The sequence below is a fragment of the Copadichromis virginalis genome, linkage group LG23, assembly GCF_057382275.1.
Source record: "Copadichromis virginalis isolate Kocher_CV1m ecotype Utaka linkage group LG23, C_Virginalis_male_GT1.1, whole genome shotgun sequence".
Lineage (NCBI taxonomy): Eukaryota > Metazoa > Chordata > Actinopteri > Cichliformes > Cichlidae > Copadichromis > Copadichromis virginalis.
In genome coordinates, this window is record NC_140639.1 from 12,252,409 (window position 1) to 12,277,644 (window position 25,236).

At 44.5% G+C, this 25,236-nt stretch overlaps 1 protein-coding gene across 4 annotated transcripts; it reads left to right on the forward strand.

Moving 5' to 3' along the window:
- The first annotated feature begins 1,764 nt into the window (after positions 1-1,764).
- zbtb7a (zinc finger and BTB domain containing 7a) lies at positions 1,765-24,127 on the forward strand. 4 transcript variants are annotated; one of them, XM_085448207.1, is made up of 5 exons: positions 1,765-1,862; positions 3,536-3,663; positions 14,605-15,168; positions 16,006-16,889; positions 18,939-24,127. In XM_085448207.1, the coding sequence occupies exons 3-5, from the start codon at positions 14,683-14,685 to the stop codon at positions 19,372-19,374; spliced, it is 1,806 nt and encodes a 601-aa protein (XP_085304333.1). In that variant the 5' UTR covers positions 1,765-1,862; positions 3,536-3,663; positions 14,605-14,682; the 3' UTR covers positions 19,375-24,127. The 4 variants fall into 4 exon arrangements, with proteins under 4 accessions (XP_085304333.1, XP_085304337.1, XP_085304334.1 ...); XM_085448208.1 differs by lacking the exon at positions 1,765-1,862 and adding an exon at positions 3,070-3,153; XM_085448211.1 differs by lacking the exon at positions 3,536-3,663 and having other exon boundaries at positions 1,806-1,862.
- The last annotated feature ends 1,109 nt before the right edge of the window (positions 24,128-25,236 follow it).

Genomic DNA, 25,236 nt, shown 5'->3' on the forward strand with positions numbered 1-25,236 from the left:
CCTTGTGATTAAACCCAGTTAATTTTGTTAAAAGTACAACCTGACTTCAAGTGGGACATCAGACTTCTCAAGTCGTACAAAGGGTCTGACCGAGCATTGTAACCCAGGTCAGTATTGGTGGTGGTTTTACTTACTATCCTGCTGTCTTGCTAGAGCTCTTGTATCCTCTGCTTATGGCTGCCCTTTCTTATCCCCTCCCCCACCCCCCCAAAAAATGTGCATTTGTAAAGAGCAAAATGGATGCATTGTCACCTGTATGTGTACAAAGCTATATACAAAAATTACAGTACTATTTTGCAGTCTTAATACACAAATCCTTGATTTATGTAAATGACAAGAGTCATTTTATTATAATATAAAATGTGTTGGGTATGGATATAATGTATTAAAAAAAAAAAGTTTAAAATAAAACCTATTTGTGAATGTACTGCAACATTTCCTTGTCATTTATAGCAGACATTAAAGTCCGCATTATGCATCCACACTAGCTGGCCACTTTTTTAGGTACACATTGCTAATCCTGAGTTGGACCTTTTTTAAATTTCACACATGCCTTAAATAAAGAAATGACAAATTCTCATCATGGGTTAGATTATGGGATATATTTACATGATGGTGTCATTCAGTTCCTGTAGTCGTGTTCTACTGATTCCCAAAAGTGCTTTAATGACTTGGTACCTTGTGACCCAACTGTGTTGGGATTTTTAACATGGTGTGTTATCCTGCTGGAAGCAGCCAAGATGAATATACTGAACATGGATGGCAACAACAGTCAGTCAGGCTGTAGCGTTTCAGCGTGGCTCAAAGTGTGCCAGGTCATGACCCCCGCCTCCCCCACACACACATTTACACCAGCAGCAGCAGCCTAAACTGTAAACGGCAGGATTCTGACTTTACCATCCAAATGTTGCAGCAGAAATCCACACTTATCACAACAGGCAATATTTTCCACTCTTTTGTTGCCTAATTTTTGTCAGTTGTATCCTCAGTTTCCTGTTCTCAGCTGACAAGAGTGGCACCCAGTGTGGTCTTCTGCTGCTCTAGCACTGCTAAGTTTTGTGTTCACAGATTGCTCTTCTGCACACCTTGGAAATTAGTTACTTTTATTTTCTTATAAGCTTAAGTAGTCAGGCCTATCTCCTCTGACGTCAAAAAAGGTGTTTTCACCCAGATAACCACTGCTCACTGGATATTTTCTCTTTTTCAGACAGTTCTCTGCAAATGGTGGTTGTGTGGGAAAACGCAGTAAATCAACAATTTCTACAGAACTCAGACCAGGCTGTCTGGAAAAATCACCTTGCCACATTCAGTCAGTTAAATCGTCTTTCTTCTCCAACCTGGTGCTCGGTTTGAGCTTCAGCAGGTTGTCCTAACTATGACTTCTTTTCTAAATGCACTGAGCTGCTGCCATGTGATTGGCTGTTTAGATAAAGAGGAAATTAACAGGTGTGTCTAATAAAACTGCCTGAGAGTGTAGCCCCTTTAATTTGAATAGTTAAGATATGCAAACTGCAGCTAGCTTTTTCTTCAGCTTTTAATCATTAATTTTAAAGAAATTAGTAACTAAGGATTAAAAAAAGATGAAATAAAAATACAATTTGGCTACATGTTTACAAAATCTTACTTTTAGTGCATAGTCTGAATTTTGAGTGGCAGGTAGTAAGTGGGATTAGCTTGATGGCTTTAGTATTTCTTAATTATTGCCTGTGGAGCTGTTCTGATTGGCTGACAGAATTCCGTACATCAGTGCTGGTAACCCTAGCAACAGTGCCCTGAGTAGGGATAGCCTAGTTAGCTAACTTTGATGGTTAACACCTAAATGGCGACTGGAATCCAGGCTGCTGAATGCTGACTTCAGCGCGGTAAGTTTTATTCTTTATATTTTTTAATGTAATTTTTAAAAACTTTTGGGGCAGTGTTACTTTAGCATTGAGAGGCAGATCGAAACTACGCTAAAAAATAAATAAATAAAACAAACGGAGGCAGAAGTAACTTAGAGGCCGAGCACCGCCGCTTGGCTGCTCTAGTTCTGTTCAGTTCAGTTTCTATTTATATAACCATTATATAACCATTAGACTACCCCCTGTGAGCAAGCACTTGGCGTCAGTGGGAAGGAAAAACACTCTTTTAACAGGAAGAATCTTCGGCAGATCCAGGCTCCAGACTCTATTACTTCTGTTCCACTGTATTTGGTATGCAAATAATGTGCATTTTATTCTATATTATTGAATTTAAAGCTTTATTTACTTATTTTAGAGATTTTAATGTATTATGCGTTTTTTATTAGATAAACATACTCAGTATTACATGAGTAATAAAATTTTTTTAAAAAGGTGTCCACATTGTTAATGAACATGCATAATTTTGAAAAGGCCCATTCCCCGTAATGAGTAAATTTACTTTAGATATTTTACTATAGATATTTACTACATGTGTATGATTAAACAGTTATTTTATATGAAGCACTTTTCTGGCTCTGCCAATTTTCACGTTATAGGCACATAGCTGCACATGAGCCTAAAAAAACACAAACAATGATTTCTGTCCTGGTTTTCTGTACTGTGTTTGTTTCTGATCTAATATTCTGATTTCCTCTGGGTCACCCACATTGGAAAAAATTTTGGTAACACCCGCTGCGTGTTTCTAATGCAGTGTGGCCGTACTGGGCTGGAACAGAATAAACGAGTTAGAGACCTTATTAAATTTTACCAAAGATCATGAACACATGCCCGGTGAATGTTGGTAGAGAAGTGTTTGGTCCGTAACTAAGTAACCATTCTTTTAAAGACAGAAGTGAATGCTATTAACTGGACAGATCCCCTGACATTAATCCAGTTGTATATTCTTTGCTATATTTGCGATGGAGCACTCTCTGCTTTACCTCTCTTGTGTTGGCTGACCCCAGGTATTTAAACTCATCTGCTCCTTGCAGCTTGACTGTTACATCTGTCTCCCTGTCATTCAGGTATTCTGTCTTCCTTTTCCTGACTGTCATTCCTCTTCTCTAAGAGCATACCTCCACCTCTGAAGGCTCTCGTCCACATGCTACCTACTCTCACTACAGATCACAGTCTCATTTGAAGAGTCCTGTCTGACCTCATCTCTCAACCTGTCCACACTGCAAACAAGAAGAGGCTCAGAGCAGATCCCAATGTAATCCCACCCCCACCTTAACGCCATCTGTCACTCTTACCTCACGCCTCACCGCTGCCTCTGTCCTCATACATGTCCTGCACTACCCTCACATACTGCTCTGCCATTCCTGACTTCCTCGTGCAGTGCCACAGTTCCTCTCTCAGCAGCCAATTATCTGCTTTTTCTGATCCGCAAAGACACAGTGTAGCTCCATCGACTTTCTCTGTACTTCTCCATTGACACTCTCAAAATAAAGATCACATCTGTAGGGCTCTTTCTCAGCATGAAGCCATACTGCTGATCACTGATCGTCACCTCTCATCTTAACCTAGATTCAACAAATCTTTCCTACAGCTTTACGGTGTGTCTCATCAGCTTTATCCCTGTGTATTTACTACAGCTCTGCACATCAGTCTTGTTCTTGAAAATCAGTCCAGTGCACTTCTTCTCCAGTCCTCAGGCTCAAACTCTCTAAGATTGAGTTAAACAGTGTCAAAAGGTCCACTGCCCTCTTCTAGACATCCACAGGTATGTCATCTGAACCAAGTGCCTTTCCACTCTTCATGCCTTAGCTGCCCTCACTTCCTTACTAATCCTCTGCACTTCCTGATTCACTAACTTTCCTCCATCTGTTGTCCACCCTCTCTCATTTTCTTTATTCATGCACTCCTCAAAGTGCTCCTTCCATCCTCTCAACACACTCTCTCCACTCATTAGTACATTAGAAATCCTTTTGAACGATAGCTATAATAACATGCAACTCACAGTTACAAGTTACACTGATAGTGTACTTTGGGGCCTGCATATACAGGAAGAAAAAATGTTTACAGACACAATAGCCTGTGCCAGTTTCATTAAACTAAGCATTATTACCTGCATGTGAAATGTGCTAAAGACTAAACTGGAGATTATACAAAAAAGTCTATGCCTGTGGTCACAGAAATCTTTTACCAAATATATATCGACCTTTTGTAAGAAGGTCATGGCAGTCTGTGGACAGGAATTCTTGTTAACTGCCTTCTTTTTTTGCTGAGATATAATCAAAACCATCATTCAGACAGTAATGACAAATCCAGATCTGATGTGGGGTGTCTGGCACTGGGGAGGACCAGTTTATATTGGACCGAAAAGCGACATTGCTATAAAAATGTCTGACATCATCTCAGACTGCTGTGGACTGAGAACAACTCATTTTCATTGTGGGTAATTAGGGCAAAACTGAATAGAAGGCATCTTGTGAAAATTTTATGTATTTATGTGAATGTGTATATCCTGGTTTGGTTTTTGTTTGTTTGTTTTTTCATTTCGCTTTGGCCACAGCCGGTCAACCTGCATTCTCTTGTCTTAGCTTTGGAAATTATAGCAAGTGGTAACATCAAAGGTTCACATACTGCAATTCACATGTTTTTCTGAACTTTGTGAGCTATAACTCCCACGTGCTAATGTGGAGATTGGCTGAACAGTGCCCTCTAGACAGACAGTGTGTCACTGCCTCACCCTGCCAAATAGCCCTTAATTCCCCTGCATGTGTGCAGTGCCAAGTCAGTGTCAGGCTCTGCTACACTGTGGGACTCCTGTGTGGCTCAAAGACTGTTCACAAACAGCAACATTGTGTAAAGTGTGTCTTGTATGTGCGTGCTTAAAACATCTTGCTTAAAAGTGCATTCAGAGGTGTGCTGGGTTGGTTCATGGTGCAACACGATTATCAAATACATCTTATGCTCCATCCCACTCAGTGGTACAATGGCTGGCTTGCTCTCACTGAGGGGGTGTGCCAGTGGGTGGTTGGAAGTGGCGCAACATCAGATACACGGACTGTAAATTTACACACGGGAACTCGCTGTTCTCCACAGTGGGTAAGACACGTTTTCACTTAGAAATGTCTTCTCTAATACCTCACCTGTTGGAGCCTGGCAGGTATTATGCACAAACACTGTGCAGAGCCAGAGTGTATGTGTATAGAGGGGGGTTGCTGGCAGCCCCCAGTGTATGTGCTGGAATGTGCCAAGACTTGCTTTTGGGGTGGGACACCATGACCTCAGGCAATAGGATGGGTGGGTGCGACTCAACTGACAGAGAAAAGGAAAGGAGCAGCAAGAGATGAGGCGGGTGAGAACAGACACGGACTACAACACTGTTTAGCATTCCCCCCCCCCCCCCAAAAAAAAAAAGAAAGAAAGAAAGGAAGAAAGAAAGAAAGGAAACACGATTGTCTGTGGAGGGGAACACTGGAAGACATTCACTGTTAAACTGCTGAGTGGGAAGCTGTGGGTTAATGATTGGTGTTACATGTGAGTGACTATTACTTTGATAACTGTCAACTGTTTTAGCGCAAAATGATTTTCACTTTACTTTTATTCCACGGAGGGAGGAGGGAGAAGAGAGCGAGGGGGGGGGGATGCTGTTTCTTTAAGAGAGAGAGAGAGGGAGAGAGAGAAAGGGAGGGACCTCTTTGCCCTCCAGAAACCAGGAAGGGAATTGAGTTGATCTGCTGCTGCTTGGTTAGCGCATACGGGGCTTTAAGCTGCACAACAGTGAGAGGGAGAGAGAGCTCCGGAGAGGAGGAGAGGAGAGGGCTGAGCTAACCCACAACAAGCACCACCACGGCCATCGCAGGTGAGCTAAAGACACCCTGTCATCCCCCCCTTCTGTCTGCCCTGGGCCTATCGAACAGAGGAGAGCAGGGCAGAAGAGGAGAGGAATGAGGGAGGGGGCCAGAGAGGAGAGCAGGGTGGGGGGGTTGGCCAGAGAGGAGAGGAGAGGTGGGTCGCAGCAGTAGTCTCCAGTTAAGGTTCCTCTTTTTGTTTTAATCCTTCTAAAGTACTTCCTCTGTGCTGCTCTTTACCTCTGGGGAATCTTGAGATAAAGTTTATAGGATGTGTTCAAGGCATTAACTTTTCAGGCAGGTGGAAGCACTTAGAGGAGGTGGAGGTGGTGGAGGAGGGAGAGTAGGGGAGGGGGGGTTCTCGAGATAGAGAGCGAGAGAAAGAGATGGGGGGGGGGCAGTGAACAAGGAGGAGGAACCAAAAATAATTCAATCGGACATGATAAAAGCAATGGCAACAACTTTTGGGGATGGCAGCGATTGAAAGGCTCCGTGTGGTGTGAGTTGTGTGTGGAGGGCATGTTGGAGTGGCACTGGTACACTGCTCACCATATGAATAAGTCACAAATTAGGGCAGGAGTTTCAGGGGTCTGCCATGTCACTGTAGCGTGAGCTGATGAAAGACTTCAGTACTGCTCTGACAGTTGAGGCTGAAATGTTGTTGCTTTTTTTTCCCCCTGCGAAGCTCTGCCCTGCTACATGGCTGCTCTGTACTTTAATACCTGGCAGCCTGCTAGCAACATACTGTAGTGTATAATTCAGCTCCGAGTGCTTACGTTAGAGGAGGCTTGGAGATAGTGGGGGTGGTGAGGGCAGAGGGAGCTGGGACTCGTAGTGTACAGCAGGGACCGTAAACCAGGTCAGATGGAGTTGCAGAACTCTATATCCCAGAGTGCCTTGCCCTCGGCCATCCAGGAAAGGGAACAGCCGCCAGCCTATCCCAACAAGGAGGTGTGGTGAGTGAGCTGCTGTCAAGCCAATGAGGGTGGGGGATGCAAAGCTGAGGTGTGGGCTGAAAATAGAGGGGGGGTGGTGTTGGTGGTTGGGGGGTGGGGGGTAGGTGTCTGTTTGTGTGGGATCAGGCAAGGGCTTGCCTGTATGACTAGGGCCACTCGTAAGTTTCCTGTCTGGTGGAGTTCTAGCCCTGCCCAGAGACGGAGGCAGCAGTGCTGGCCGGCAGGCAGGGGAGGCAGATAGGGCTCGGGAAACATTTTCAGCCTATTTGGTAAGCACCACAAAGGCATCCACACACACACACACACCCGCGCGCGTACACAAACTGGGTCTTTAGGCTGTCACTGAAAGGAGACGAGAGGCAAGCAGAGGAAATAAATGCCATAGCATGTTGTGGGTGAGAGCAAAGGGGCTTGACAGAGTTCAGAGTTCTTGACCCACTTGCAGATAAAGGAGAGAATGGCAAATAGGTCACTGTTGAGTGCAAGTTTGTGCACAGAGAAATAGCTGCTTGTTTAAACAAAGTTTTTCCTTTCCACCACGCTAACTTTTTAAACTCTGGCCATTTAAGCTCATTGTGCACGGGGGTTATTTTTATGCTGTTAAGATGCACTTTTCTTTGAATGTTTTTTTACCTACTGCTGTGATTAAATTGCTCTGCTGCTATTATTAGTAGAGTGAAAAGATGAAGACAGTCGCACATCCTGTACTGCTGCTTCTTTAGGGCTGTTAAACCAACTCCACAAAAACCACCATATCAGATGTTTTCTAGACTGTAGCAGCGCGACCACGCTGATCGCTGACAGGGTACAGGTGAGCAGTTGAGCAACAGCTTATTTGAGAATCATCAGTAAGTGGCATCTCTTCTTGCTGACAAAGAGAATATGTGACACATCTCGTGACAGCTGATTTTCGCTTGTAGGGGAAGCTGTCACAGCGAAGTCCATGCAATATTAAAATAGCACATAATCTCTGGAAACCTTCTCCTGGAGAACTTATGTTCTTGTGGCTTGATTTCAGGTTTTCTCAGCCAGCTGCACCACGGTCAATCTCATGACATGTTTTCTGCGCAGTCCATTCACCCACTTCATCACCAGTATCTTGTTAAAAGCAGATTCTAATCTTGTCTGCCGTGTGATGCTTTCTTGCGGCTCGTGGTTTAAAGACTTCATAGCAACCCTCGGCTGCTTTGCCCGATAACCAGATGCATATTTTTTGGCTTTGCATACTTGCTGAACTCGTTTTTTAAGTGTGTGGGCACGGAGAGGGTACAAGCAGAGCGCAGTACACGAAGACGCCCAAGTGCTGGGAAAGTGTTTGGAATGTTTCTCCGAAGGTGACAGGCGATATTTTCTATTTAGCCCAGTGTTACAAACAAATGCATGTATGTATTAGTTACAGTAAATGTTGTTTTGATGTTGTGCTGTGTTATTTCTTAGGTACTACTGTGTCAGAAAAGTATAGTTATTTCAAGAGAATTCCAGCAAGAGGTTAAACTAGGACGCCATATGTGTTTGTATGGGTGTGTGCACGCATGCGTGTGCGTCTGTGTTACCAACAATAGACTCCAGGGGAATTGCAGGGGACTTCAGTGGCTGTGGGCAGGTCCAAGACACCACCCATCAATTTGGCGGTGAGGCTGAATACAGTTTGATATTCCTGTATGTTTGTGCCTACACCACTATGGCCCAAAACTAGCAGGTTCAGACAGACTGAGAAGACAGGTTGCGTGATGTCGCCGTGGCAGTTTGAGGGTTCGTTTCGGAGTGAAATGTTGGCTGTGTACTGTACATCGCATGTAACAGTCATTGTGTTTGTTGAGTTTTACTTTTTTTTTCTTCATGTGGGCACATAATCTCTAGTATCTAGTGTCACTCGTGTTGATATTTTCTTGTCGTGCTGTGTGCTAAACTGTTTCTCTGCCCCGTCTCTATACATGCTCTTTTATATGCGTTTGCACATTTATCTCCAGTTCATATTGTTTGGTTAGCCTCCTCCATGGTGAATGCAGCTTCACTTCCCCCTAATGTTTGGTTCCCCTGGTCAGCTGCTTAGTATACCACAGCTTCCAGCCTGGCTAGACAGACAGACCCCTCTCTGTTGTTTTTCTGTTGTTGTGCTGAAGTCTAGGGGGAGTAAAGGGGCTTCTTCTGTTCTCTTCTGGGACATTTATTATGGAGAGGCCAACACAACCTGATCAAATTAGAGTGGGAGAGTAAAAGGCTGAGATGTTTTTCAGAGTGGAGGGGGGGTGAAGCTAGACTTGAATTTCCACACTTGGGGAGTTAAATGTTTTGTTAAGCGAGGGTTTTTCAATATCAAGTAAAAACCATGGAATAGTCGAAGGCGGCAGGCTTCTGTCAACACTTTAATTTATTGTGAAGTTGATATTAAGAACTGTAGGACAGAGTCCAAAGGCTCATTTTTAATTAAGCAGAAAGGCCAAGTGATCAGGAAGGAGGATATGAGACCAAACTGACGCTGTCCGCACGTTGATTTAGAGAATCGGTTTGCAATGAAACAAGAGAGACGATGGGTGGGATGCATTAGGGGATGGTGAGACTCGGGAGGGTGGGTTGGTCTGCGCTGCTTTGCCTCCTCAGCAGTGGAAAGGGGAAGTGGGTGATGTGGTGGATACATGCAGTGCAGACTCTGAGACAGAGATGGAGCAATGATGAGATGAGAGCGACAGATGAGAGGAAGGGGGAGGCGGTGGTGTGTGCGTGGAGGGGGGGTCAGACAGTAGGGACAGAGAGATCGAGCAAGCAGAGAGCTGGTCATCTGATAACAGAGCGGGTTCTGTTACACGCCTGCAACAGACTCACAGGAAGTCCTCTTTCCCCGTTGGACTGCGCATGCACAGAGCGATGCAGCCGGGGCATGTTGGGCCTGCGGACCAACCGATTGGCCAGCTCAAGTTGTGCCGGACGACGCAGTGTAGGGGTGTAGTGCGGTTTCTGAAGGCACGTCTTAGATTTTCATACACTTCCTGGTTGGCAGCATGGCAGTGTCAAACTATGTTACTCACACTAAAAGGAACTCAGACTGTGGATGTGGTTTTATTATGCTGCAGCCTGAGAGAAGTTAGTCTCCCTACCATGTTTTATAATTCTGATCAGCGGCACAAAATTGTCATCAAAACCACAAAACTGTAACTGGCTTTAAAGAATTGTTGAAGTTAAAGCTTTACTTGTAAAAAACAAAATCTGAAAGATTTGATTATCTACCAGCGTGGTATTTTCTTTTCTACATTTAGTGACCACAAAACAAGATTTGTAGTGCTTGCAACAGTGTTTTATTTAAGAAGGTCCCTTTTTATTTAGACTGCTACTTCAGGAGTTTAAACTACATCAGAACATCATTTACATATGCTTTAAGTAAAATGCTGTCTAATAAGAGAAGATGTCCAGGTGCAAAAAGAAAGATACTTCTGTTATTGTGTGCATTGCGAGAGCAGTCATTTCGATGTGTCATGCTAAAGTGAATCACAGTTTTGTTTTTATTTGTTTGTGTGTTTAGTAGGCTGTGGGTCTGAGTACTACAGTGCAAACGGTCAGGAAAATAAAACCATGCAAATTCAGAACAGTTTGAGGGCTTCTGCACTTCATTGACAGCAGCTACATGTCTCTCTTCTGGAGCTGTACGGCAGCACGAACACTCTTTAAGGAAATCATAAATCCCCCTGCTGGCTTCCTCAAATTAAACTTTGCCCCACTTGTGGGTGGTTACCTTTCCACTTATTGTAACAGGTTATACCAGGTAACCGAATGAGATCTCTTGAGTTTATCATTGACATCTGAGCCGGATTCCTGGGCCTCCATGTGCTCATGAGTTATGAGCGAGCTTGTAAGTTTAACGCCCTGCCTCACCCACCACCTTTTCACTGGCTTTGTGTCTATGTTTTGGCAGTGCTTCCATGGTTAGTTTCTAGTGAAAGCTGCCAGGCCTAGGCCAGCCCTCGCAGCTTCAGTTTTATCAGTTGCTTACTCTCTTCCTGCTTCGCTCCCAATATGACCAATCAGGTTTCCTTCCACTGCTGGCAGCAATGAGTCACTTAGCTGTGGCACTTGATCAAAATCCACTTTTCCTAGGAACTGCCACCCCCCTCCTCATTCCAGTTATCTTGCGATGTTCTCTTTGTCCCACCTTGAACTTTATTGACCTGAGTAAAGTGATTCCCTTGGTTGTTGCCATAGAGGCAAAAACAGTTGAGTTAGTTTGTGAAATAAGGGCAAGGGAGAAAGAGATATGATTTTTTTTTTTTTTTAAAGTGTTATGGAAGAATAGACGGGGCCATAGGGCCAACCAGATGCAAAGATTTTTCACGTTTTCATTTCTGGAGCCGCAGTTTCCTCGAGTCTTTATACAAACACTTGAGGTCCTAATAAATGAGTTACTTGGATAGCGAATGAGATGGTGAATGCATAAAGTCTTCACCCGAGTAAAATTGAGAAATAATTGTTCTCTTGTAAAAAGTCTAGGACTACAAACAGATAAAATTAATAATTTCCCTGCATTTCACTTTTAAAACATGGCTGCTACATGCTCCATTAGCATTTATAGTTTAAGGGCTCTTTAATTCACTCATGTTTGTTCTGCTTGTTCTCTTTTAAAGGCAGATTTCTCAGCACTTTTGAGTTGTGTAATATTTTTATGAGCCAATTACAAATTTTCATGTTTTTCAAGTTTAAGAAAGAGGTAACTGAAAGTTTTGAATAACAGACAGATACTGATGTGGTATTCGCTGTGAAATTTGGTTGACGGTTGTTTTTCGGTTGCTTTTTTGTTGTTGTGTGCATTAGGCAATATATTTTCTCATCTAAAAACCACCTGAGGTTGCGCAGACTGTTTCTTTGTATTTTGGAATGAGTGGTATGTTTCACAGATGATGTGTTTCGGCCAAAATACTACTGCTTTTACTAAATACCCGCGCTTCCCGTCATAACGTGTTTGTCTGCGAGTGAGACTAAAATCGGGTACAACTGTCTTGGCAAAGATATTTAATGCATAGGTCACTACACAGTCAATCGAAACAACAGCAAAACAGAAAGTCAAAAACGACCGTTGTGTGCAGATATATGGGAAGGGGCAGATTACAGATGAAATGAAGGTGATGAGGGCGGGGAAGGGATGGGTAGGTCCTATTTTAAAGGACTTGTTTGACTTGCAAAGCAGGCCTGGGTGCTCATGGACTGAGCTTTGAGAGGAGGCCCTACCCTGGACGGGGAGCACCAGGGACACAGACAGCTGCTGCGCTGCTTTGTGCCGGGCTGTGGGCCTTGTCACCCACAGGCATGAATTAGTGATAAGGAATGTTTCAAGCCATGAGGAGGTGTCAGGATCAGGTTTGTTGCACTGTGTTTCCTCTTTCGTAGTGCTCTTTGTAGGTTTATTTGAGGACAGGTGGCTTTTGCATGCGGAGTTGTGCCTCCGCGCTTCATTGGCGCTGGATCAAGTTTGCGCATGTATGCGTGTGTGTTTTGTTTTTTTTCTTTATCTCCTCTCAGCTCAACGTCTTTACCCCAAAAAGCCGTGACCTAGGGTCAGCTTTGTATGTGCGGGGGATAGCGTGCTATACAAGCTTGTCTGGTCTAGTGCAGGTGCTGTAGATCTGTATTAGAGAGAAGCAGGTTGGCTCGGGTCTGGATGGGCTCACAGAGATCTATTTCCACCTGCGAAGGACGTGACCGGTAGCCATGTGGTTGCCCTTTCTCTTGCTCTTTCTTCCATCTCATACCGCTCGTGCTCGCTCTCTCCCTCCCGTGTCATCTCTCTTTGTCTTTGCTCTCATCTCCCTCCCCTCCCTCAACATATTCAGATGAGGGGTTGGATAATAAAATTTGCTCTTGCCATGTCTGACAGTCCGCTTCTATCAGAGCTTTGCGAAAGACGTTGGCAGTGTTTGCAGAGGCTTTCTGGTCAGCTGCCTATCAAAACTGAATTGAGTTAAGAGAGAATTACAGCAAATAATAAAAAAAATGGTGGAGCCATTACATATTTAACACTAATCAAACACAGCACAACGATGTAAACACGTAAATCAGTCTTGTGTGTGATCTCTGGATGTAGAAGCTTTTAGATTTTTGGGTAATTAATGCAAAAAAAAAAAAATCATTGACCTATTTAGTTGCTCATAATAAGCTTAAACATGCATCTGCTTATTTGTACAAAGGTGACATGTTGCCAAATCTCAGGTGTGTCATCAGATTTTTCCAGAGGAGAGAGAAGGAGAGGTTAGCATGGGCGAACTGGGACAAAAGAGGAGAGGCAGCCAGGTTTGGCAGGTTTGTTAGTGGGGTGTAGTGTACAAACACACCAGAAGGTCTGATCTGAAGGAATGTCATTTCAATGCCTTGCTCTCGTAGAGAGCAGCACATGCAACACATCCCTGCTTCCCACCACCACCCGCTGCCCCCTGCTGGGTCTCCCTGGCAGATGGAGAAGGGGGGAAAGGGTTGGAGTCTGTATGTGTGTGTTTGATATGTTATTGATGTTACAGTATTTTGTGTGCCCGTGCGTTCACAGAGAAATCAAGGATGGCTTGTTCTGCCGAAACCCCCCTCCCACTGCGCAGGCTTCAGTCGATCATTTTAATCTCCCCCCACATGTGAGCGAGGGGACAGGCCTTTTCTGAAACTTGGCACACAGTACAGGGTGGGGTAACCAGCTCAGACCGGATTGACAACCTCCCTTTTTAATACCGTTCCCTCGCAGCTTGTTGCGTGTCCTCTTCCTCCTCCTGTGGAGTTTTTTCCACAGGGTCTGCTCTGGCAGCCCCCCTCCCCCCCCCCCTCCCCTCCACCTCTTTTCCTCCACCTCTCTCACTTCCCTCTCTGGCTCTCCACCGACACAGAGAGCATAGCCTGCACAGCCCAGCTCCCAGCATGCACTCTGATCCCCACAGCCCTCTGCCTATCTGTCCTCCACGACCTCTTACTTGATTCCTTGCACAAGTGCATGCACACTCCCATAGATGTGGGCGTATATACAAGGAAATGGGCTCCTAGCCACCTGCATGGATGCAGTCCAAACATCTTCACCCAATTGTTGACCCAAATGTAAATTGTTGCAGGCTACTGTTTATTCAGCACCATTAGAATCTAATTCTTTGCACCAAATATATGTAACAGACCTGTTTTGCACAGAGTTTGTAACCAATCTGCTTGAACAAAGTAAATTGTTTACAGCGTTCAGCAAATTTGGCAAGTGTGAAATGCTCATGGTGAAGTTTGGTTTCAGTCAGGTTTATAGCAGGCTCTTTTTATTTTGAGCAGCATGTCATGAAGATTTTGATGTATGTGGTTCTGGGAAGGTTTGATGTATTTTCACAGAAACTGTCGACATGTTGGTGTGAAAAAGCAGCAGAGAAGTTTTTGAACTGCCAAGAAATTAATGAATAAAGATGAGTGAGTCATTAGAAATTTTTATTGACCGGCTGGAAAAGTCAGTACAGTTTATTTGGTTGAAGATCATAGCCTAGAAAAAAGTCTGTATTCAAATGGTATCATATTAGGCTACAGACTGGTTATGACAATTTTTAAGAAATGAAATTCTTTTGACTGTATTCACATGTTGCTTCAAAGCTCAAATGGAGGCACCCTAATTGTACATTCAGTTTTATATTTGACAATATTGTCAATTTTTGGGCTACCAGATATGGCCCAAGTTCGTAGATGTTTTTGCAGTTTTTCCAAAGATATTTAAAAATCTTTATGCGTGTATTTTTACCAGCTGCGTACTGTGAACTGAGAGCTCTCCGTTCTTGTGCTTGATATTTAAATAATTTTCAAATAAGGCCTCCGCAAACTTTTGATTCAGATAATACATGTTTGTTTCTCTTTCTGCGTCCATGTAATACCTGTCTGCTAATTTCCTCTTTTTCTTTTCCACCTGTTTCTACTCTCCTTCAGATAGGCAGACGGACAGACGGCAGGACGGATACACGGGTGGGGGCTGTGCTAGGCGGCTCGGCGGCAGGCTGGTGGAAGATGTCGTTAGGAGCCGGCGGGAGGGGCGGAAGGCGGCTCAGGGGGATAGCAAGCAGTGGGGGTGGAGGAGGGAGAGGTGGAGCGGGAGAGGCGGAAGAAGGTCCTGTGGGGATCCCTTTCCCTGAACACAGCGCAGACATACTGGGCAGCCTGAACAAGCAGCGGCTCAGCGGGCTGCTGTGTGACGTGCTCCTGGTTTCCCAAGATCGGGAGTTCCCAGCTCACCGCTCCGTCCTGGCGTCCTGCAGCACCTACTTCCATAAGCTCTTCACGTCAGGGGTAGCCGCCGACCAACAGAACATCTACAACATCGACTTTGTGACAGCGGAGGCTCTGGGAGCTTTGCTGGACTTTGCCTACACGGCCACGCTGACAGTCAGTCACAGCAGTGTGGCTGAGATCCTTGCTGCTGCACGTCTCCTGGAAATCCCACCTGTCCAGGATGTCTGTACACACCTGCTGGACACCAAAGTGCTCTCCCCGCCGGTATGAGACTTTTAATGCTAAAGTAACTTGTGTCACAATTCAAATTTAGGCATGAACTGTACTTTATCCAAGTAACTGATTCATTCACATGGTCAAAGGGCCACCCTGTCATTAAGCCATCAACTTCAATTAATGCTCAGCATAGTGAAGCTTATATCACGGCCTTTATCAGTTTCTCTCACTATGCCAAACACACTCCCACAGCCGTGGGGTTAGTTCAGCGCTTACTCATTCTGAGCCAACAGCATTCATGGAGCGACAGCATGCTCTTTAACAGAGTACAGACACAGCACATTGCAACTACATTTCAATGTGATCAAGTGTAGCTGTGATATGCTGCACTGCATGGATAATGCTTTACATCATGAGATAAGATGATGTGATGTCAAATCATTATCGGAAGCTTTCTAGCATCTGTTGTTACATTTTATCAAAAGTTGAAGCCTCTTGACAACCTTTTTCAAGACTGGTGTTTTTAAGAGTTACAGAGTACGGCAGCGAAGACATACACAGGATCGTGTGCTGCGTTATTGTTCGTTTTATACATACACCGGGCATGAATGTTCTTTGCCAATTAGTTTTCATTTTCTCATTGCGCATACTAATACCCATGAGCGTACTGAGCGCCTCGGTTTGCATCCAGGATACCGAGTCAGTGCTGAAAAGCATCAGACCCTACAGGTCTGCACGCATCATCCTTTTGTATCTGATAAACATTTTAAAACATTTTATTTTAAACATGCATTTCCTCCTCTACCTTTAGTCCGTCTTCTCTTTATGTTTTTATTTGTGTTTTTTTTCACAGGCTTGTAACACTTCGTTTGTTCTTATTTTTAGGCGGGCAGTGAGCAAAAAGGTGAGGGTGAAGATGAGGATGGGAAAGGCAAAGGAGGAAGGGAGCAGGGGAACCGGGTGCGGGCCCGGGAGTATCTGGAGTACTTCCAGAGAGGGGCGCATTGGAGCAGCAGCTGCAGCACGCCGGAGCTCAGGGACCTGCCCACCGCACACCTGCACTTTAATCACGGTAATGGGGGCACCCCCAGCAACGGGGCCCCTGTTGGCCCCAGCGAGTACTACTCCCCCTTGGCCCTCGCCTTGTCCCAGGTCCCTAAACAGGAACCAGAGGAAGAAGACGACGATGAGGATGAAGATGAGGATGGGGACGCGGTGCAGGGTAATGGAGGAACCCTGGGGTCCTCATACTACCCTCCGTCCCAAAACGGACACTTCTACCTCCCTCACAATTCTAGGCTGGGGCAGGAGCCCGAAACGGAGGACACTTGTAGGGAGGCGATGATAACGGAGAGGGGTTCAGCAAGTGCCCTCCTGCAGCAGATGATGGACTCCATCGAGAGGCAGAAGGAGCGTGCTACGACCGGTGAGGACCAGGGAGATGGCGATGACCCTGACATGGAATTTTACTTGAATTATTTTAGCAGTACACAGCACGAAGATACAGCGTCATCCGCTGTAACGCAGGGAGTGCCATCACTCTGGTTATCAAGAGGCAGTACAGCCCAAGACAGAGTAGGAGCAGAGAGGGGGGTCGGAGAGAGAGCCAGCGGGGGTGGAGGAGAACGGAAGATGCGCTCCAAGGCCTTCCAGAAGTGCCCCATATGCTCCAAGGTCATTCAAGGGGCAGGCAAGCTCCCGCGTCACATCAGAACGCACACGGGAGAGAAACCCTACGAATGCGCCATCTGCAAAGTGCGCTTTACCAGGTAAGCCCAATTAATGAAGAGACTTCCTAATGTGCTAATAGTCTTGGACACTGTTGACAAAATGGCCAGCAGCGGGGAAACACAAAGCCAAGAGCAGGAGTATTAGCGCTAACCAACTTAGCTTTGTATTAAGTAGACAGTGCAGCTTGTGAAGCTGTGTGTGTGCGTGTGTATTTACGTGAAGATGGAGTGATTAGGCCCTAACCAGGATTTTTCCCGACATAACATTGAAGCTGAATGTTAATAACAATGCCACGTAGAATCTTTCAGGTCAGAGAGAGGGGGCTGGAGGGTTGTAAAGGTCTGTTTTATTGTGACAGCCTTCATAGCAAAGTCCTGGAATTTTAACGTAGGGGTCCTATAAAAGAAGGCAGTGCCATGGTAGTGTTATCTAGTGGAAGGCTGCTATAAAGTGCTGTGCTCTGATACAGAGGGGGATTACAGGCGCTGGATGGTGCTCTATGTGCTCCAATGCAGTAATGTGAACTTTTGATCTCTGGTTATGTTGATTATTGCCCACAGCAGAGTAGTTACACCACCCCCTCCTCTCTCTTTCTGTCACTCCCTTACCTCTCTAATGAAATCTGCCATGTCCTGCTCAAATAAACGTGACTAGGCTACAGAAGGGTACTCGAGTGCACATGTTTTCCTCTTATTTAAGTCTTAACTTTTCCATGAAATCGTTCCTTTAATTAATTAATCAGTGGACTTGTGCTGGAAATAGATACAGTTGGCTAGAAATAGCCAAAACCTCTGCTGGCAGGTAGGGAAGACCAATCTAAATTTACGTAAATTCAGATTGGCAGTGGGAAGGGGGCACTGTAATCTTAATCCTGTTTGAACAAGGTTAAGAGTGTGCATCGCACAGCAATAAATCACCCCTGTCCTTTAAATAATTCACCTCTGTCAGTGTGCCACTTTGTTCCAATGCTTCACCCTAACTATGCGTCTGCATCGTGTGTTTGTGTATGTGTGCACACACATGCGTTTCGTGGTTAACATTTCTATTTAGGGCACAGGTATACAGACCTCTGAGCGTTGCAGTGGGTTTATTTGTTTCCTTGTATGACAGCTAATCCACTTACCTGGCACTTGCATACACACACCTGTGGGTGGGTGTGTATGTGTTCAGATGCAGTTGTCTTAACTACGCTTGTTTGTTTAGAAGCCCTCTGCCCTCGGTACAGAAGGGTTAGACGATTTAAGAGCTCGGAGCTGGAGAGATAGTAAGGGCTAAAGGGGGGAGGGAAGGACAAGAGTCAGATGAAGGCCAAAGAAGTCTGATAAAGTTTAGTAGGTGGTGTCATTGGAAAGTCAAATAGTTTTGTGTTATGAGATGCGTTTTGATATAGAGTCATGCTGTATGCTGTTTTGACTGCAGTGTTGTAGACCTCACAATTTGGAAAGCAAGTTTTCCACATGAGCTGTTTTATTCGCTCATGTGCGACACCTACAGAAGTCGGTCCCAGTACGACTCTTGTGGATAAATATAAGCTGCAAACTTGAGCTGCACTCAGTACTACAGTACTACTTCACAATAAATGTCAGCTCTTTCCAAATTATCCTGCAACCGTTGCGCTGCAGAGGAAATTCAGGTGTCCATTAAACATTTTTGCAATCTGTCAATTGTTGTTGTATTGTCGTCAAATACATGTTAACAAAAGGCGTAAAACGCTGATATAAAACTGATATTGTTATCATTTAGCAATAGTGCTCTTGCGTGCATTTACACAAATTAAAAGGTTAAGTTTATGGCTTCTCGTCAGTTAGACAGGGTACCTTCACAGAACTGGAGGAGATCCAGGAGATGGCTCTTAAATGGGAAATAAATCCAGCCAAAGCATATTAGGCTGGCCACTGTATGTGTGAGAATTAATAATATAGTTTGAGTTAATTATGTATTTGTACGTGATATTGCACGAGTGATTAGAACCTGAAGTTGGCTGTGTGCACTAAGTGCATTCAAATGGGTGTGAACCGATCTTCTAGTGCAGCAGAGTTTTTGCCTTTGTATTCTTACTCGACCGTGTTTATTTTTCTCCCTCTCAGGCAGGACAAGCTCAAGGTTCATATGCGGAAGCATACAGGAGAGAAGCCTTACCTGTGTACACAATGTGGAGCTGCCTTTGCTCACAACTACGACCTGAAGAACCACATGCGTGTACACACCGGCCTGCGCCCCTATCAGTGCTCGAGCTGCTTTAAGACTTTTGTGCGCTCGGATCACCTGCACCGCCACCTCAAGAAGGACGGCTGCAACGGCATCCCCTCCCGTCGAGGCCGGAAACCTCGCGTGAGAGAGCCAGGGCTCCTCGAGGCCCCCGTGGGCCTGCTTAGCCCCGGATCCGACACCGGCCCCGGGTCTCATACCATCAGGGGAAGGCGGCGATCGGAGTCGACCTCGGCAGCGGAGGTGGAGGTTGCTGCTGGAGCACATGCACACAGTCCTCAGCTGCAGGAGCTAGCAGGGGAGGCAGGGCCCTGAGACTGCAGGGAAGACAAGGACACTGCTGGACACCATAGTCACTCTGCACCGCCTGTGAGACAGGCCAATGAACAGAGAGGAGTAAAAGATGCAAAGGCAATTTAAAAAAAATACAAAAAAAAAACTACAACAAACAACTAACTATTCCTCTATAAACCAAATCAGGGTGTCACAAAAATCTAATCTTTATATTTCTTTCTCCTATTACTTAGGACACGGCGTAGAATTGCAAGCACTTAAGTTGGTTTATTTGTTAAAGAGCAAAGAACGCTTCAAATCATGCACCCATTACGTCCACTTTCTGGGTCATTTCTTTCTTTGTAATAATAGGGTTTTTATACATATGTGGCATATGTGCTTAGGCAAATGTATGATAGATACAAAGGAACTCTGAGCAACTATGCAGTTGATTTAGATTTTTATTGGTTTTGTCCTCACAGCCTTCAAGCTCTAAGAAAGGTGTCTGTCAAGCACCTTCTGGCTGCTGTACGGGTGAAGCGAGGACAAATCCTCCCAATGAAAACAACTCTTTTTCTATTCTTTGCAGGTCTGAAATGTACAGTTACCATAGAAACACCATTGCCACAATATGGCATATGCAAGGAAAACTCGCCACAGTTTTGATGCTACAGTTTTTCTTCTCTAAATGTTCCAGAAAGAATGAGGCAGGGGTTTGATTGAAGTGTTACTTACTCTCTAAAATGCATTTTAAGAATCTATGGCTTGTCTTACTGAAAAGCAAATTCACTTTGAGTCAAATCCACTTTAATGGGGGCTCGCCAATTGCAGGACTCGGGAATACGAGGGGTGGAGGGTTTGTGTTTCTGAAGCACTACCATTGTCAATGTACATGTTGGCTTTACTACGTGGCCTCTTATCCCTCACAGCCCTGCAGTGTCAATATGTTTGTTCGCCCTTTTGATTTTGTCTTAATTTTTGTTTCTCAACATTTTATTTTTTTGACTGCTTTGGGTACTTGACACTTTATTATTGTATACATGTATATACAGCAGGTGGTGATATGACATTGGCCCCTCTTAATGCTGAGTTGTAGTTACCAATCACATTTTTTTTTCCTCGTAGGCTTGATGTCATATTTCTCAGAGAGTGAAGCTTGTGGGTGAACAAAACAAACTGTATGAATGTTCGATGAGAGAGGAAAAAAAAAAAAAGCATTGATTCACCCATTTGTCCTAAACTTAACACTTGATATGTAAAGTTCCTGCCCAAAGGACGAGGGGGTCGATTGAATGAATGTGCTTAACTTTTTGCAGTTTTTCGGATTCTGTCCTTGTGTGACAAGGCGCGGGTAGCACTTAACCAACCGCAGGTTAAAGGAGCCTGAGTGAGAGAGTGACAAAGAGTACGAAGAGATAGACGAGCACCTTTTTTTTTTCTATGTTTGCACAGCTTTACTAAAGATATCCAACTGAGGGAGAGGTAATATTTAAAGGAAGCGGGCTGATGTGCGAGGAGGTTTATGCTTATTCCAATCTTTTTACCCTGGGGACCACACAACCGTAAGGCAACCTGTATGATGAAGAGAGCAATAAATACCTGTCCAAGTTGGGAGGCCAAATAGGAGCGCAGCTGCAGCTGGTTGATGGGGGAGGGGATCGAGGGAAGGGGAGGGGGATCTCGCAATGTCTGTTGCATTCCAAAAAATAATCTCCCCCAGCTCAGCCACGTTTCCAGGCAGGAGGGGATCAAATCAGGCCTTTTCTCTCGCTCCCTCTCCCTCTGTAGTCCTCTAATGCCCCCGAACCAGCCTGGAGGGGATATTATTATATTAGAGCCTGGTGTTACTGTGGGGAGGACGCCTGGTGCTGGCAGTTTAGTGTGCGACTGTGTTTGCGTGCGTGCGTGTGTGCGTGGCAGCCAGGGTCCCTCTGGCCACATCATCAGCGTGTGTGACTCAGCCACAGCCTGTTCAAACATGCACCCTGAGCTGCCAGCCCCAATACACTTTGTCTCGCTAACACACACACATGCTCACTGGGTCCAGGTATCCTGTAGAGAAGGGGAAAACACCAGAGCTGACATATGTGTTTGAATATTGTCAGCGACTCCATACGTTTGGATTTGTTCGTCTTAAACAATAATAAACTCCAGAATCCAACTTTAGTTTCCATACGAGCACATTGAGCCTTTTGCGTTAAGAGAACATGCATGTGATGTAGAGTGCCCCCCCTCCCCCAGCCCACCCTGTAATTTCTGCAGTAGTGCTTTTTTTTCAACTATCAGTCCTTTTGCACGTTGGATGGGAAGAGGCAGGTCATGATTGCACTTTGTTACTGAGGAGGGCACTTTGGTCAACGAAACGGGTACTTTGAAACAAACCAGTTGCAAATGAGATCAGCCTTTTCCTTCAGTGCGTGATGGTGAAGTCGAGCTCCTTCGCTGGTTTCGTTCAGGTTTTGACAACAAGCTGCCAAAAAAGAAAAGAGGAGACGAGTGTCGATCTCTACAAGAGAAGCCAGGCAGGTCCACACACACAAAAAAGAGTAAATCAATCCATGTAACTGAATGCACTTGAATTTAGTTGTAAAAAATCTAGTGATTGGTTTTTTTGTTTGTTTTTCTTTTGTTTTTTTTTTCGTCTTAATGTAAAGTAAGGGGATAGAAGGAGGAGGTAGACAAGTGGAAAGAGCGCTGTGTGCGTGCATACATGCATTTTTATTGTTTTATTTTTTTTGCATGCATGTGCACAAGCATGCATTGCTGGCTGGCAGGCTGAAGGGTCTCAGGACAACGCTGGATAAACAAACTTGGTGTCTACCCCATCTGTTCACCAGCTACTCTAAAATCTACATGTGTTCTCGGAGGAACTGCAGTGATAATAGGTCCGCGGTACCACAGGAGCGAAAATACCATATTGTAGAACAACACATTGGACAGTTGCTTGTTTACTTCACGGCTCTCTTGTTGCAGATTTGCATAACTCTTTGTTTACCCTTGTTGGCCATTGTCAGGGTTTGGCCAGGTCTTGAGAGTTAGTTTCTATTTTTGTTGTTTCGTTATGATAAAGATGGGGTTAATTATTGCACAGTTTGACTCCTGCAGGCAGACCGATGTAAGCGGGGCAGTCTAATGTCTTGTGATCTTCATGTATCGTGGTACTTGGCTTGGACTGCCTAAACCCACTTATCTTGACGTGGCAGAAGTTTTACCTGTCAAGACCCGTGGGTCATCTTAAACACAATGTTTCATTGGACCTTAATGTTTCCCCAAATGTCTTATGTTGTTTGTTGATTAACCAAAGTTTTTTGCCCTCCATCTTAGTCTACTGTAAACAAGAGATATTGAAAGTATGTCTATAATTTTTCCAGGCTGGGCCTCCCTGACTAAGCCACACACAGATGCCCTTCTCTGGAATACATATGCAGAAATGTGTGTCTACTTACTTGAGTTTGCTTTCTCTCACTCTTTGTATCCTTGTGGAAAATAGAATTTGAGGTGTAAGGATGTATAGCCTTTTGTTTCTGTCTACACTCGTTTTTCTTAAAATAACGTGTTGTGCTACAGCTATTTTTTTTTTCTAATAATTATACGTGGGTGTGAGTGTGAGTGTGCGCGTGCGTGTGTTGTGTGTGTGGTCATGGTTTTGGGATGTTGTGCCAGGAAGGTGGGGCTAATGGGTGCTTGGGTGGGGTTATGGATAAAAGCCTGATAGCACTGGAAGTGGTGCTTTAGCTGAAAGAGCAAAAGTTTGCACTAATGTTAAATGTCCTTGTCCTGCTTATGGGAAAAGGACAGGGGACCTCAGAAAGGCCTGCGAGTTTCCATGAGCACAGAGCAGTGTGGTTAATACTCAGTGGTCTCATTAAGAGTCCATCCAACCCCTCCGTAGAAATAATCATGTATAGTATATTCAAAATATACAGACGTCCAGCAACAATAAACACCAAAGGAGAAAAAAACTGCTTTCATTTAAGTCACTGGGCATTTTAAGCTACCAATGTAATGTTTGATTATTACTTTTACTGTTTAATCTGAAGGCTCTTAAAAAGAGATTTGGGATTTTTTTTTTTTTTTTTTGTCTTTTTGATAGAAGTCAATCATACATGCTCTTTATACATGAAAATCTAAATATAGAAAATTTAGGCAAGCAGCAAATCTTCTCTGAAAAAACAAAAAAAACTACTCGTTCCTGATGATGGCTCAGATGCAATGTTTGACGATGCCACAGATACTCATTCCAGTTCTTTGTCATTCTGAGATTTTTGTCTTATGTTGAGTCCACTGACGGATTATCGATCCTAAAATCTGATGTGTTTTTTAAATACTTTTGTTACTGCTGAATTGGATGATTTCCATTTACCTTCTGCTGTTTGAGCTGAGTTTAAATGTTCTCTGGTTGAGACAGACGGTGACTTTGTGGCCTTGACTGGGCAGTGCTGAGCTCATGGTGGTGTGTGTGTGTTTTCAGACGGTAATGTCATGCGGCGTGGGGCTGAGGCTCACTCCCACCAGGTGGATTGTGCAGACACAAGGGCCACAGTGTGCCTTATGTGGACAGGAATAAAAAATTTTAAAAAACTCTATTTTTTTTATTTTTTTTACCATTTAAACACTTTTCTTGTAACATTGAAACCAAATTGTTAAAGCTGATTGGCTCGTACTAAAACGATAGTTAGTACTGAATGAACTGATATATTAGTGTCTCTCTCTGCCTCCGTGGCTCCACAGCTGGTGTGTCCCCAGCCTCAGCCCCAGGCCAAGGTTACTCTGACACAGGCTGCACCAAGACAGTCTCAGAACTTCATTGCAACTGTGTTTTGTTTTGTTTTTTCCTTTTCTTTCAAATGGACCTTGAAATGTTATTTTTTTTCTGTGCTATTATCAAAGACTTTTTGTAAATCTATCTGAGAAGGCCATAAAACAAAGACAATAACAAGCACGATAACTGCAAAAATCAAACAAAGCAGAATGGGGTGACTGTTAATATGGTGATATGGCGACTCGTGGCAGCAGAAAGGGGGCTGTTTGCTTTGCTTCGTCATTTTGCTGCACACCTGATTTATTTTTTTGCACGTTTTCCATCAGGCTGTCGAAGCAGGGCAAGCTGAGCGCAGCATATGCAGTACGGCAGTATGCACAGCGTGGCTCTGGCACTTACACAGACAGCCCTGGGTCCTTCAGAGAGGCAGGCTGCTGTCTGTTGGCTGCTCTCAGCCAAGCGGGGACAGTTTGCACTTGGAGTCTTTCTCTGTCTCTGGAGATACAAAGGTTGGCATACAGGGAGGAGCAAATCCAGGTGGTAGGAGAGGGCTGAATGTTGTTTTCAGGGATGAGAGCAGGAAGCCCAGGTAACTGTTCAGTGTTGGTCCTCTACGCTGATGGGAAATACGTGGCCTAAGAAACGTAACACAAAAGAGGTCACCGCAGAGTTCACATTGGGGAACTGCAACCATCAGAATGTTGCATATCTCTTTTGTCTCTATGTAAGTACTACTCAGGTGGAAAATTCACTGCTATGCATTGGGTTTCAGTGTCTGCTCAGTTGATCGTATGTCTAATCAAATTCTGTGTTCTTGTTCTGTCTTTTCTTTCTTCGTCATACAAATATTTACCGTAATAATTCCCAGAAAGGTACTGGCATGAACAGTTCCCTCTTTGTAAAGTGGATGCGACCAACCTGTTTCTCCATCTAATATTGATCCAGTGAATTGTTAGTTGGAGGGAAGGAAGCCACTTGGGATTCAGTCTTATTAGTCGGACTGTAGCGTGCTTGAAAAGACATGGGGTTGGAAAAGCACAGGGGAGGGGGGTTTGCGTGTTCTCTCACTTTCTTCTCCCATCGCTCTCCCTCTCTGTGGACTCGTAGTCAACATCTTTGCTGCCGACTGGCTTTTGATCAAA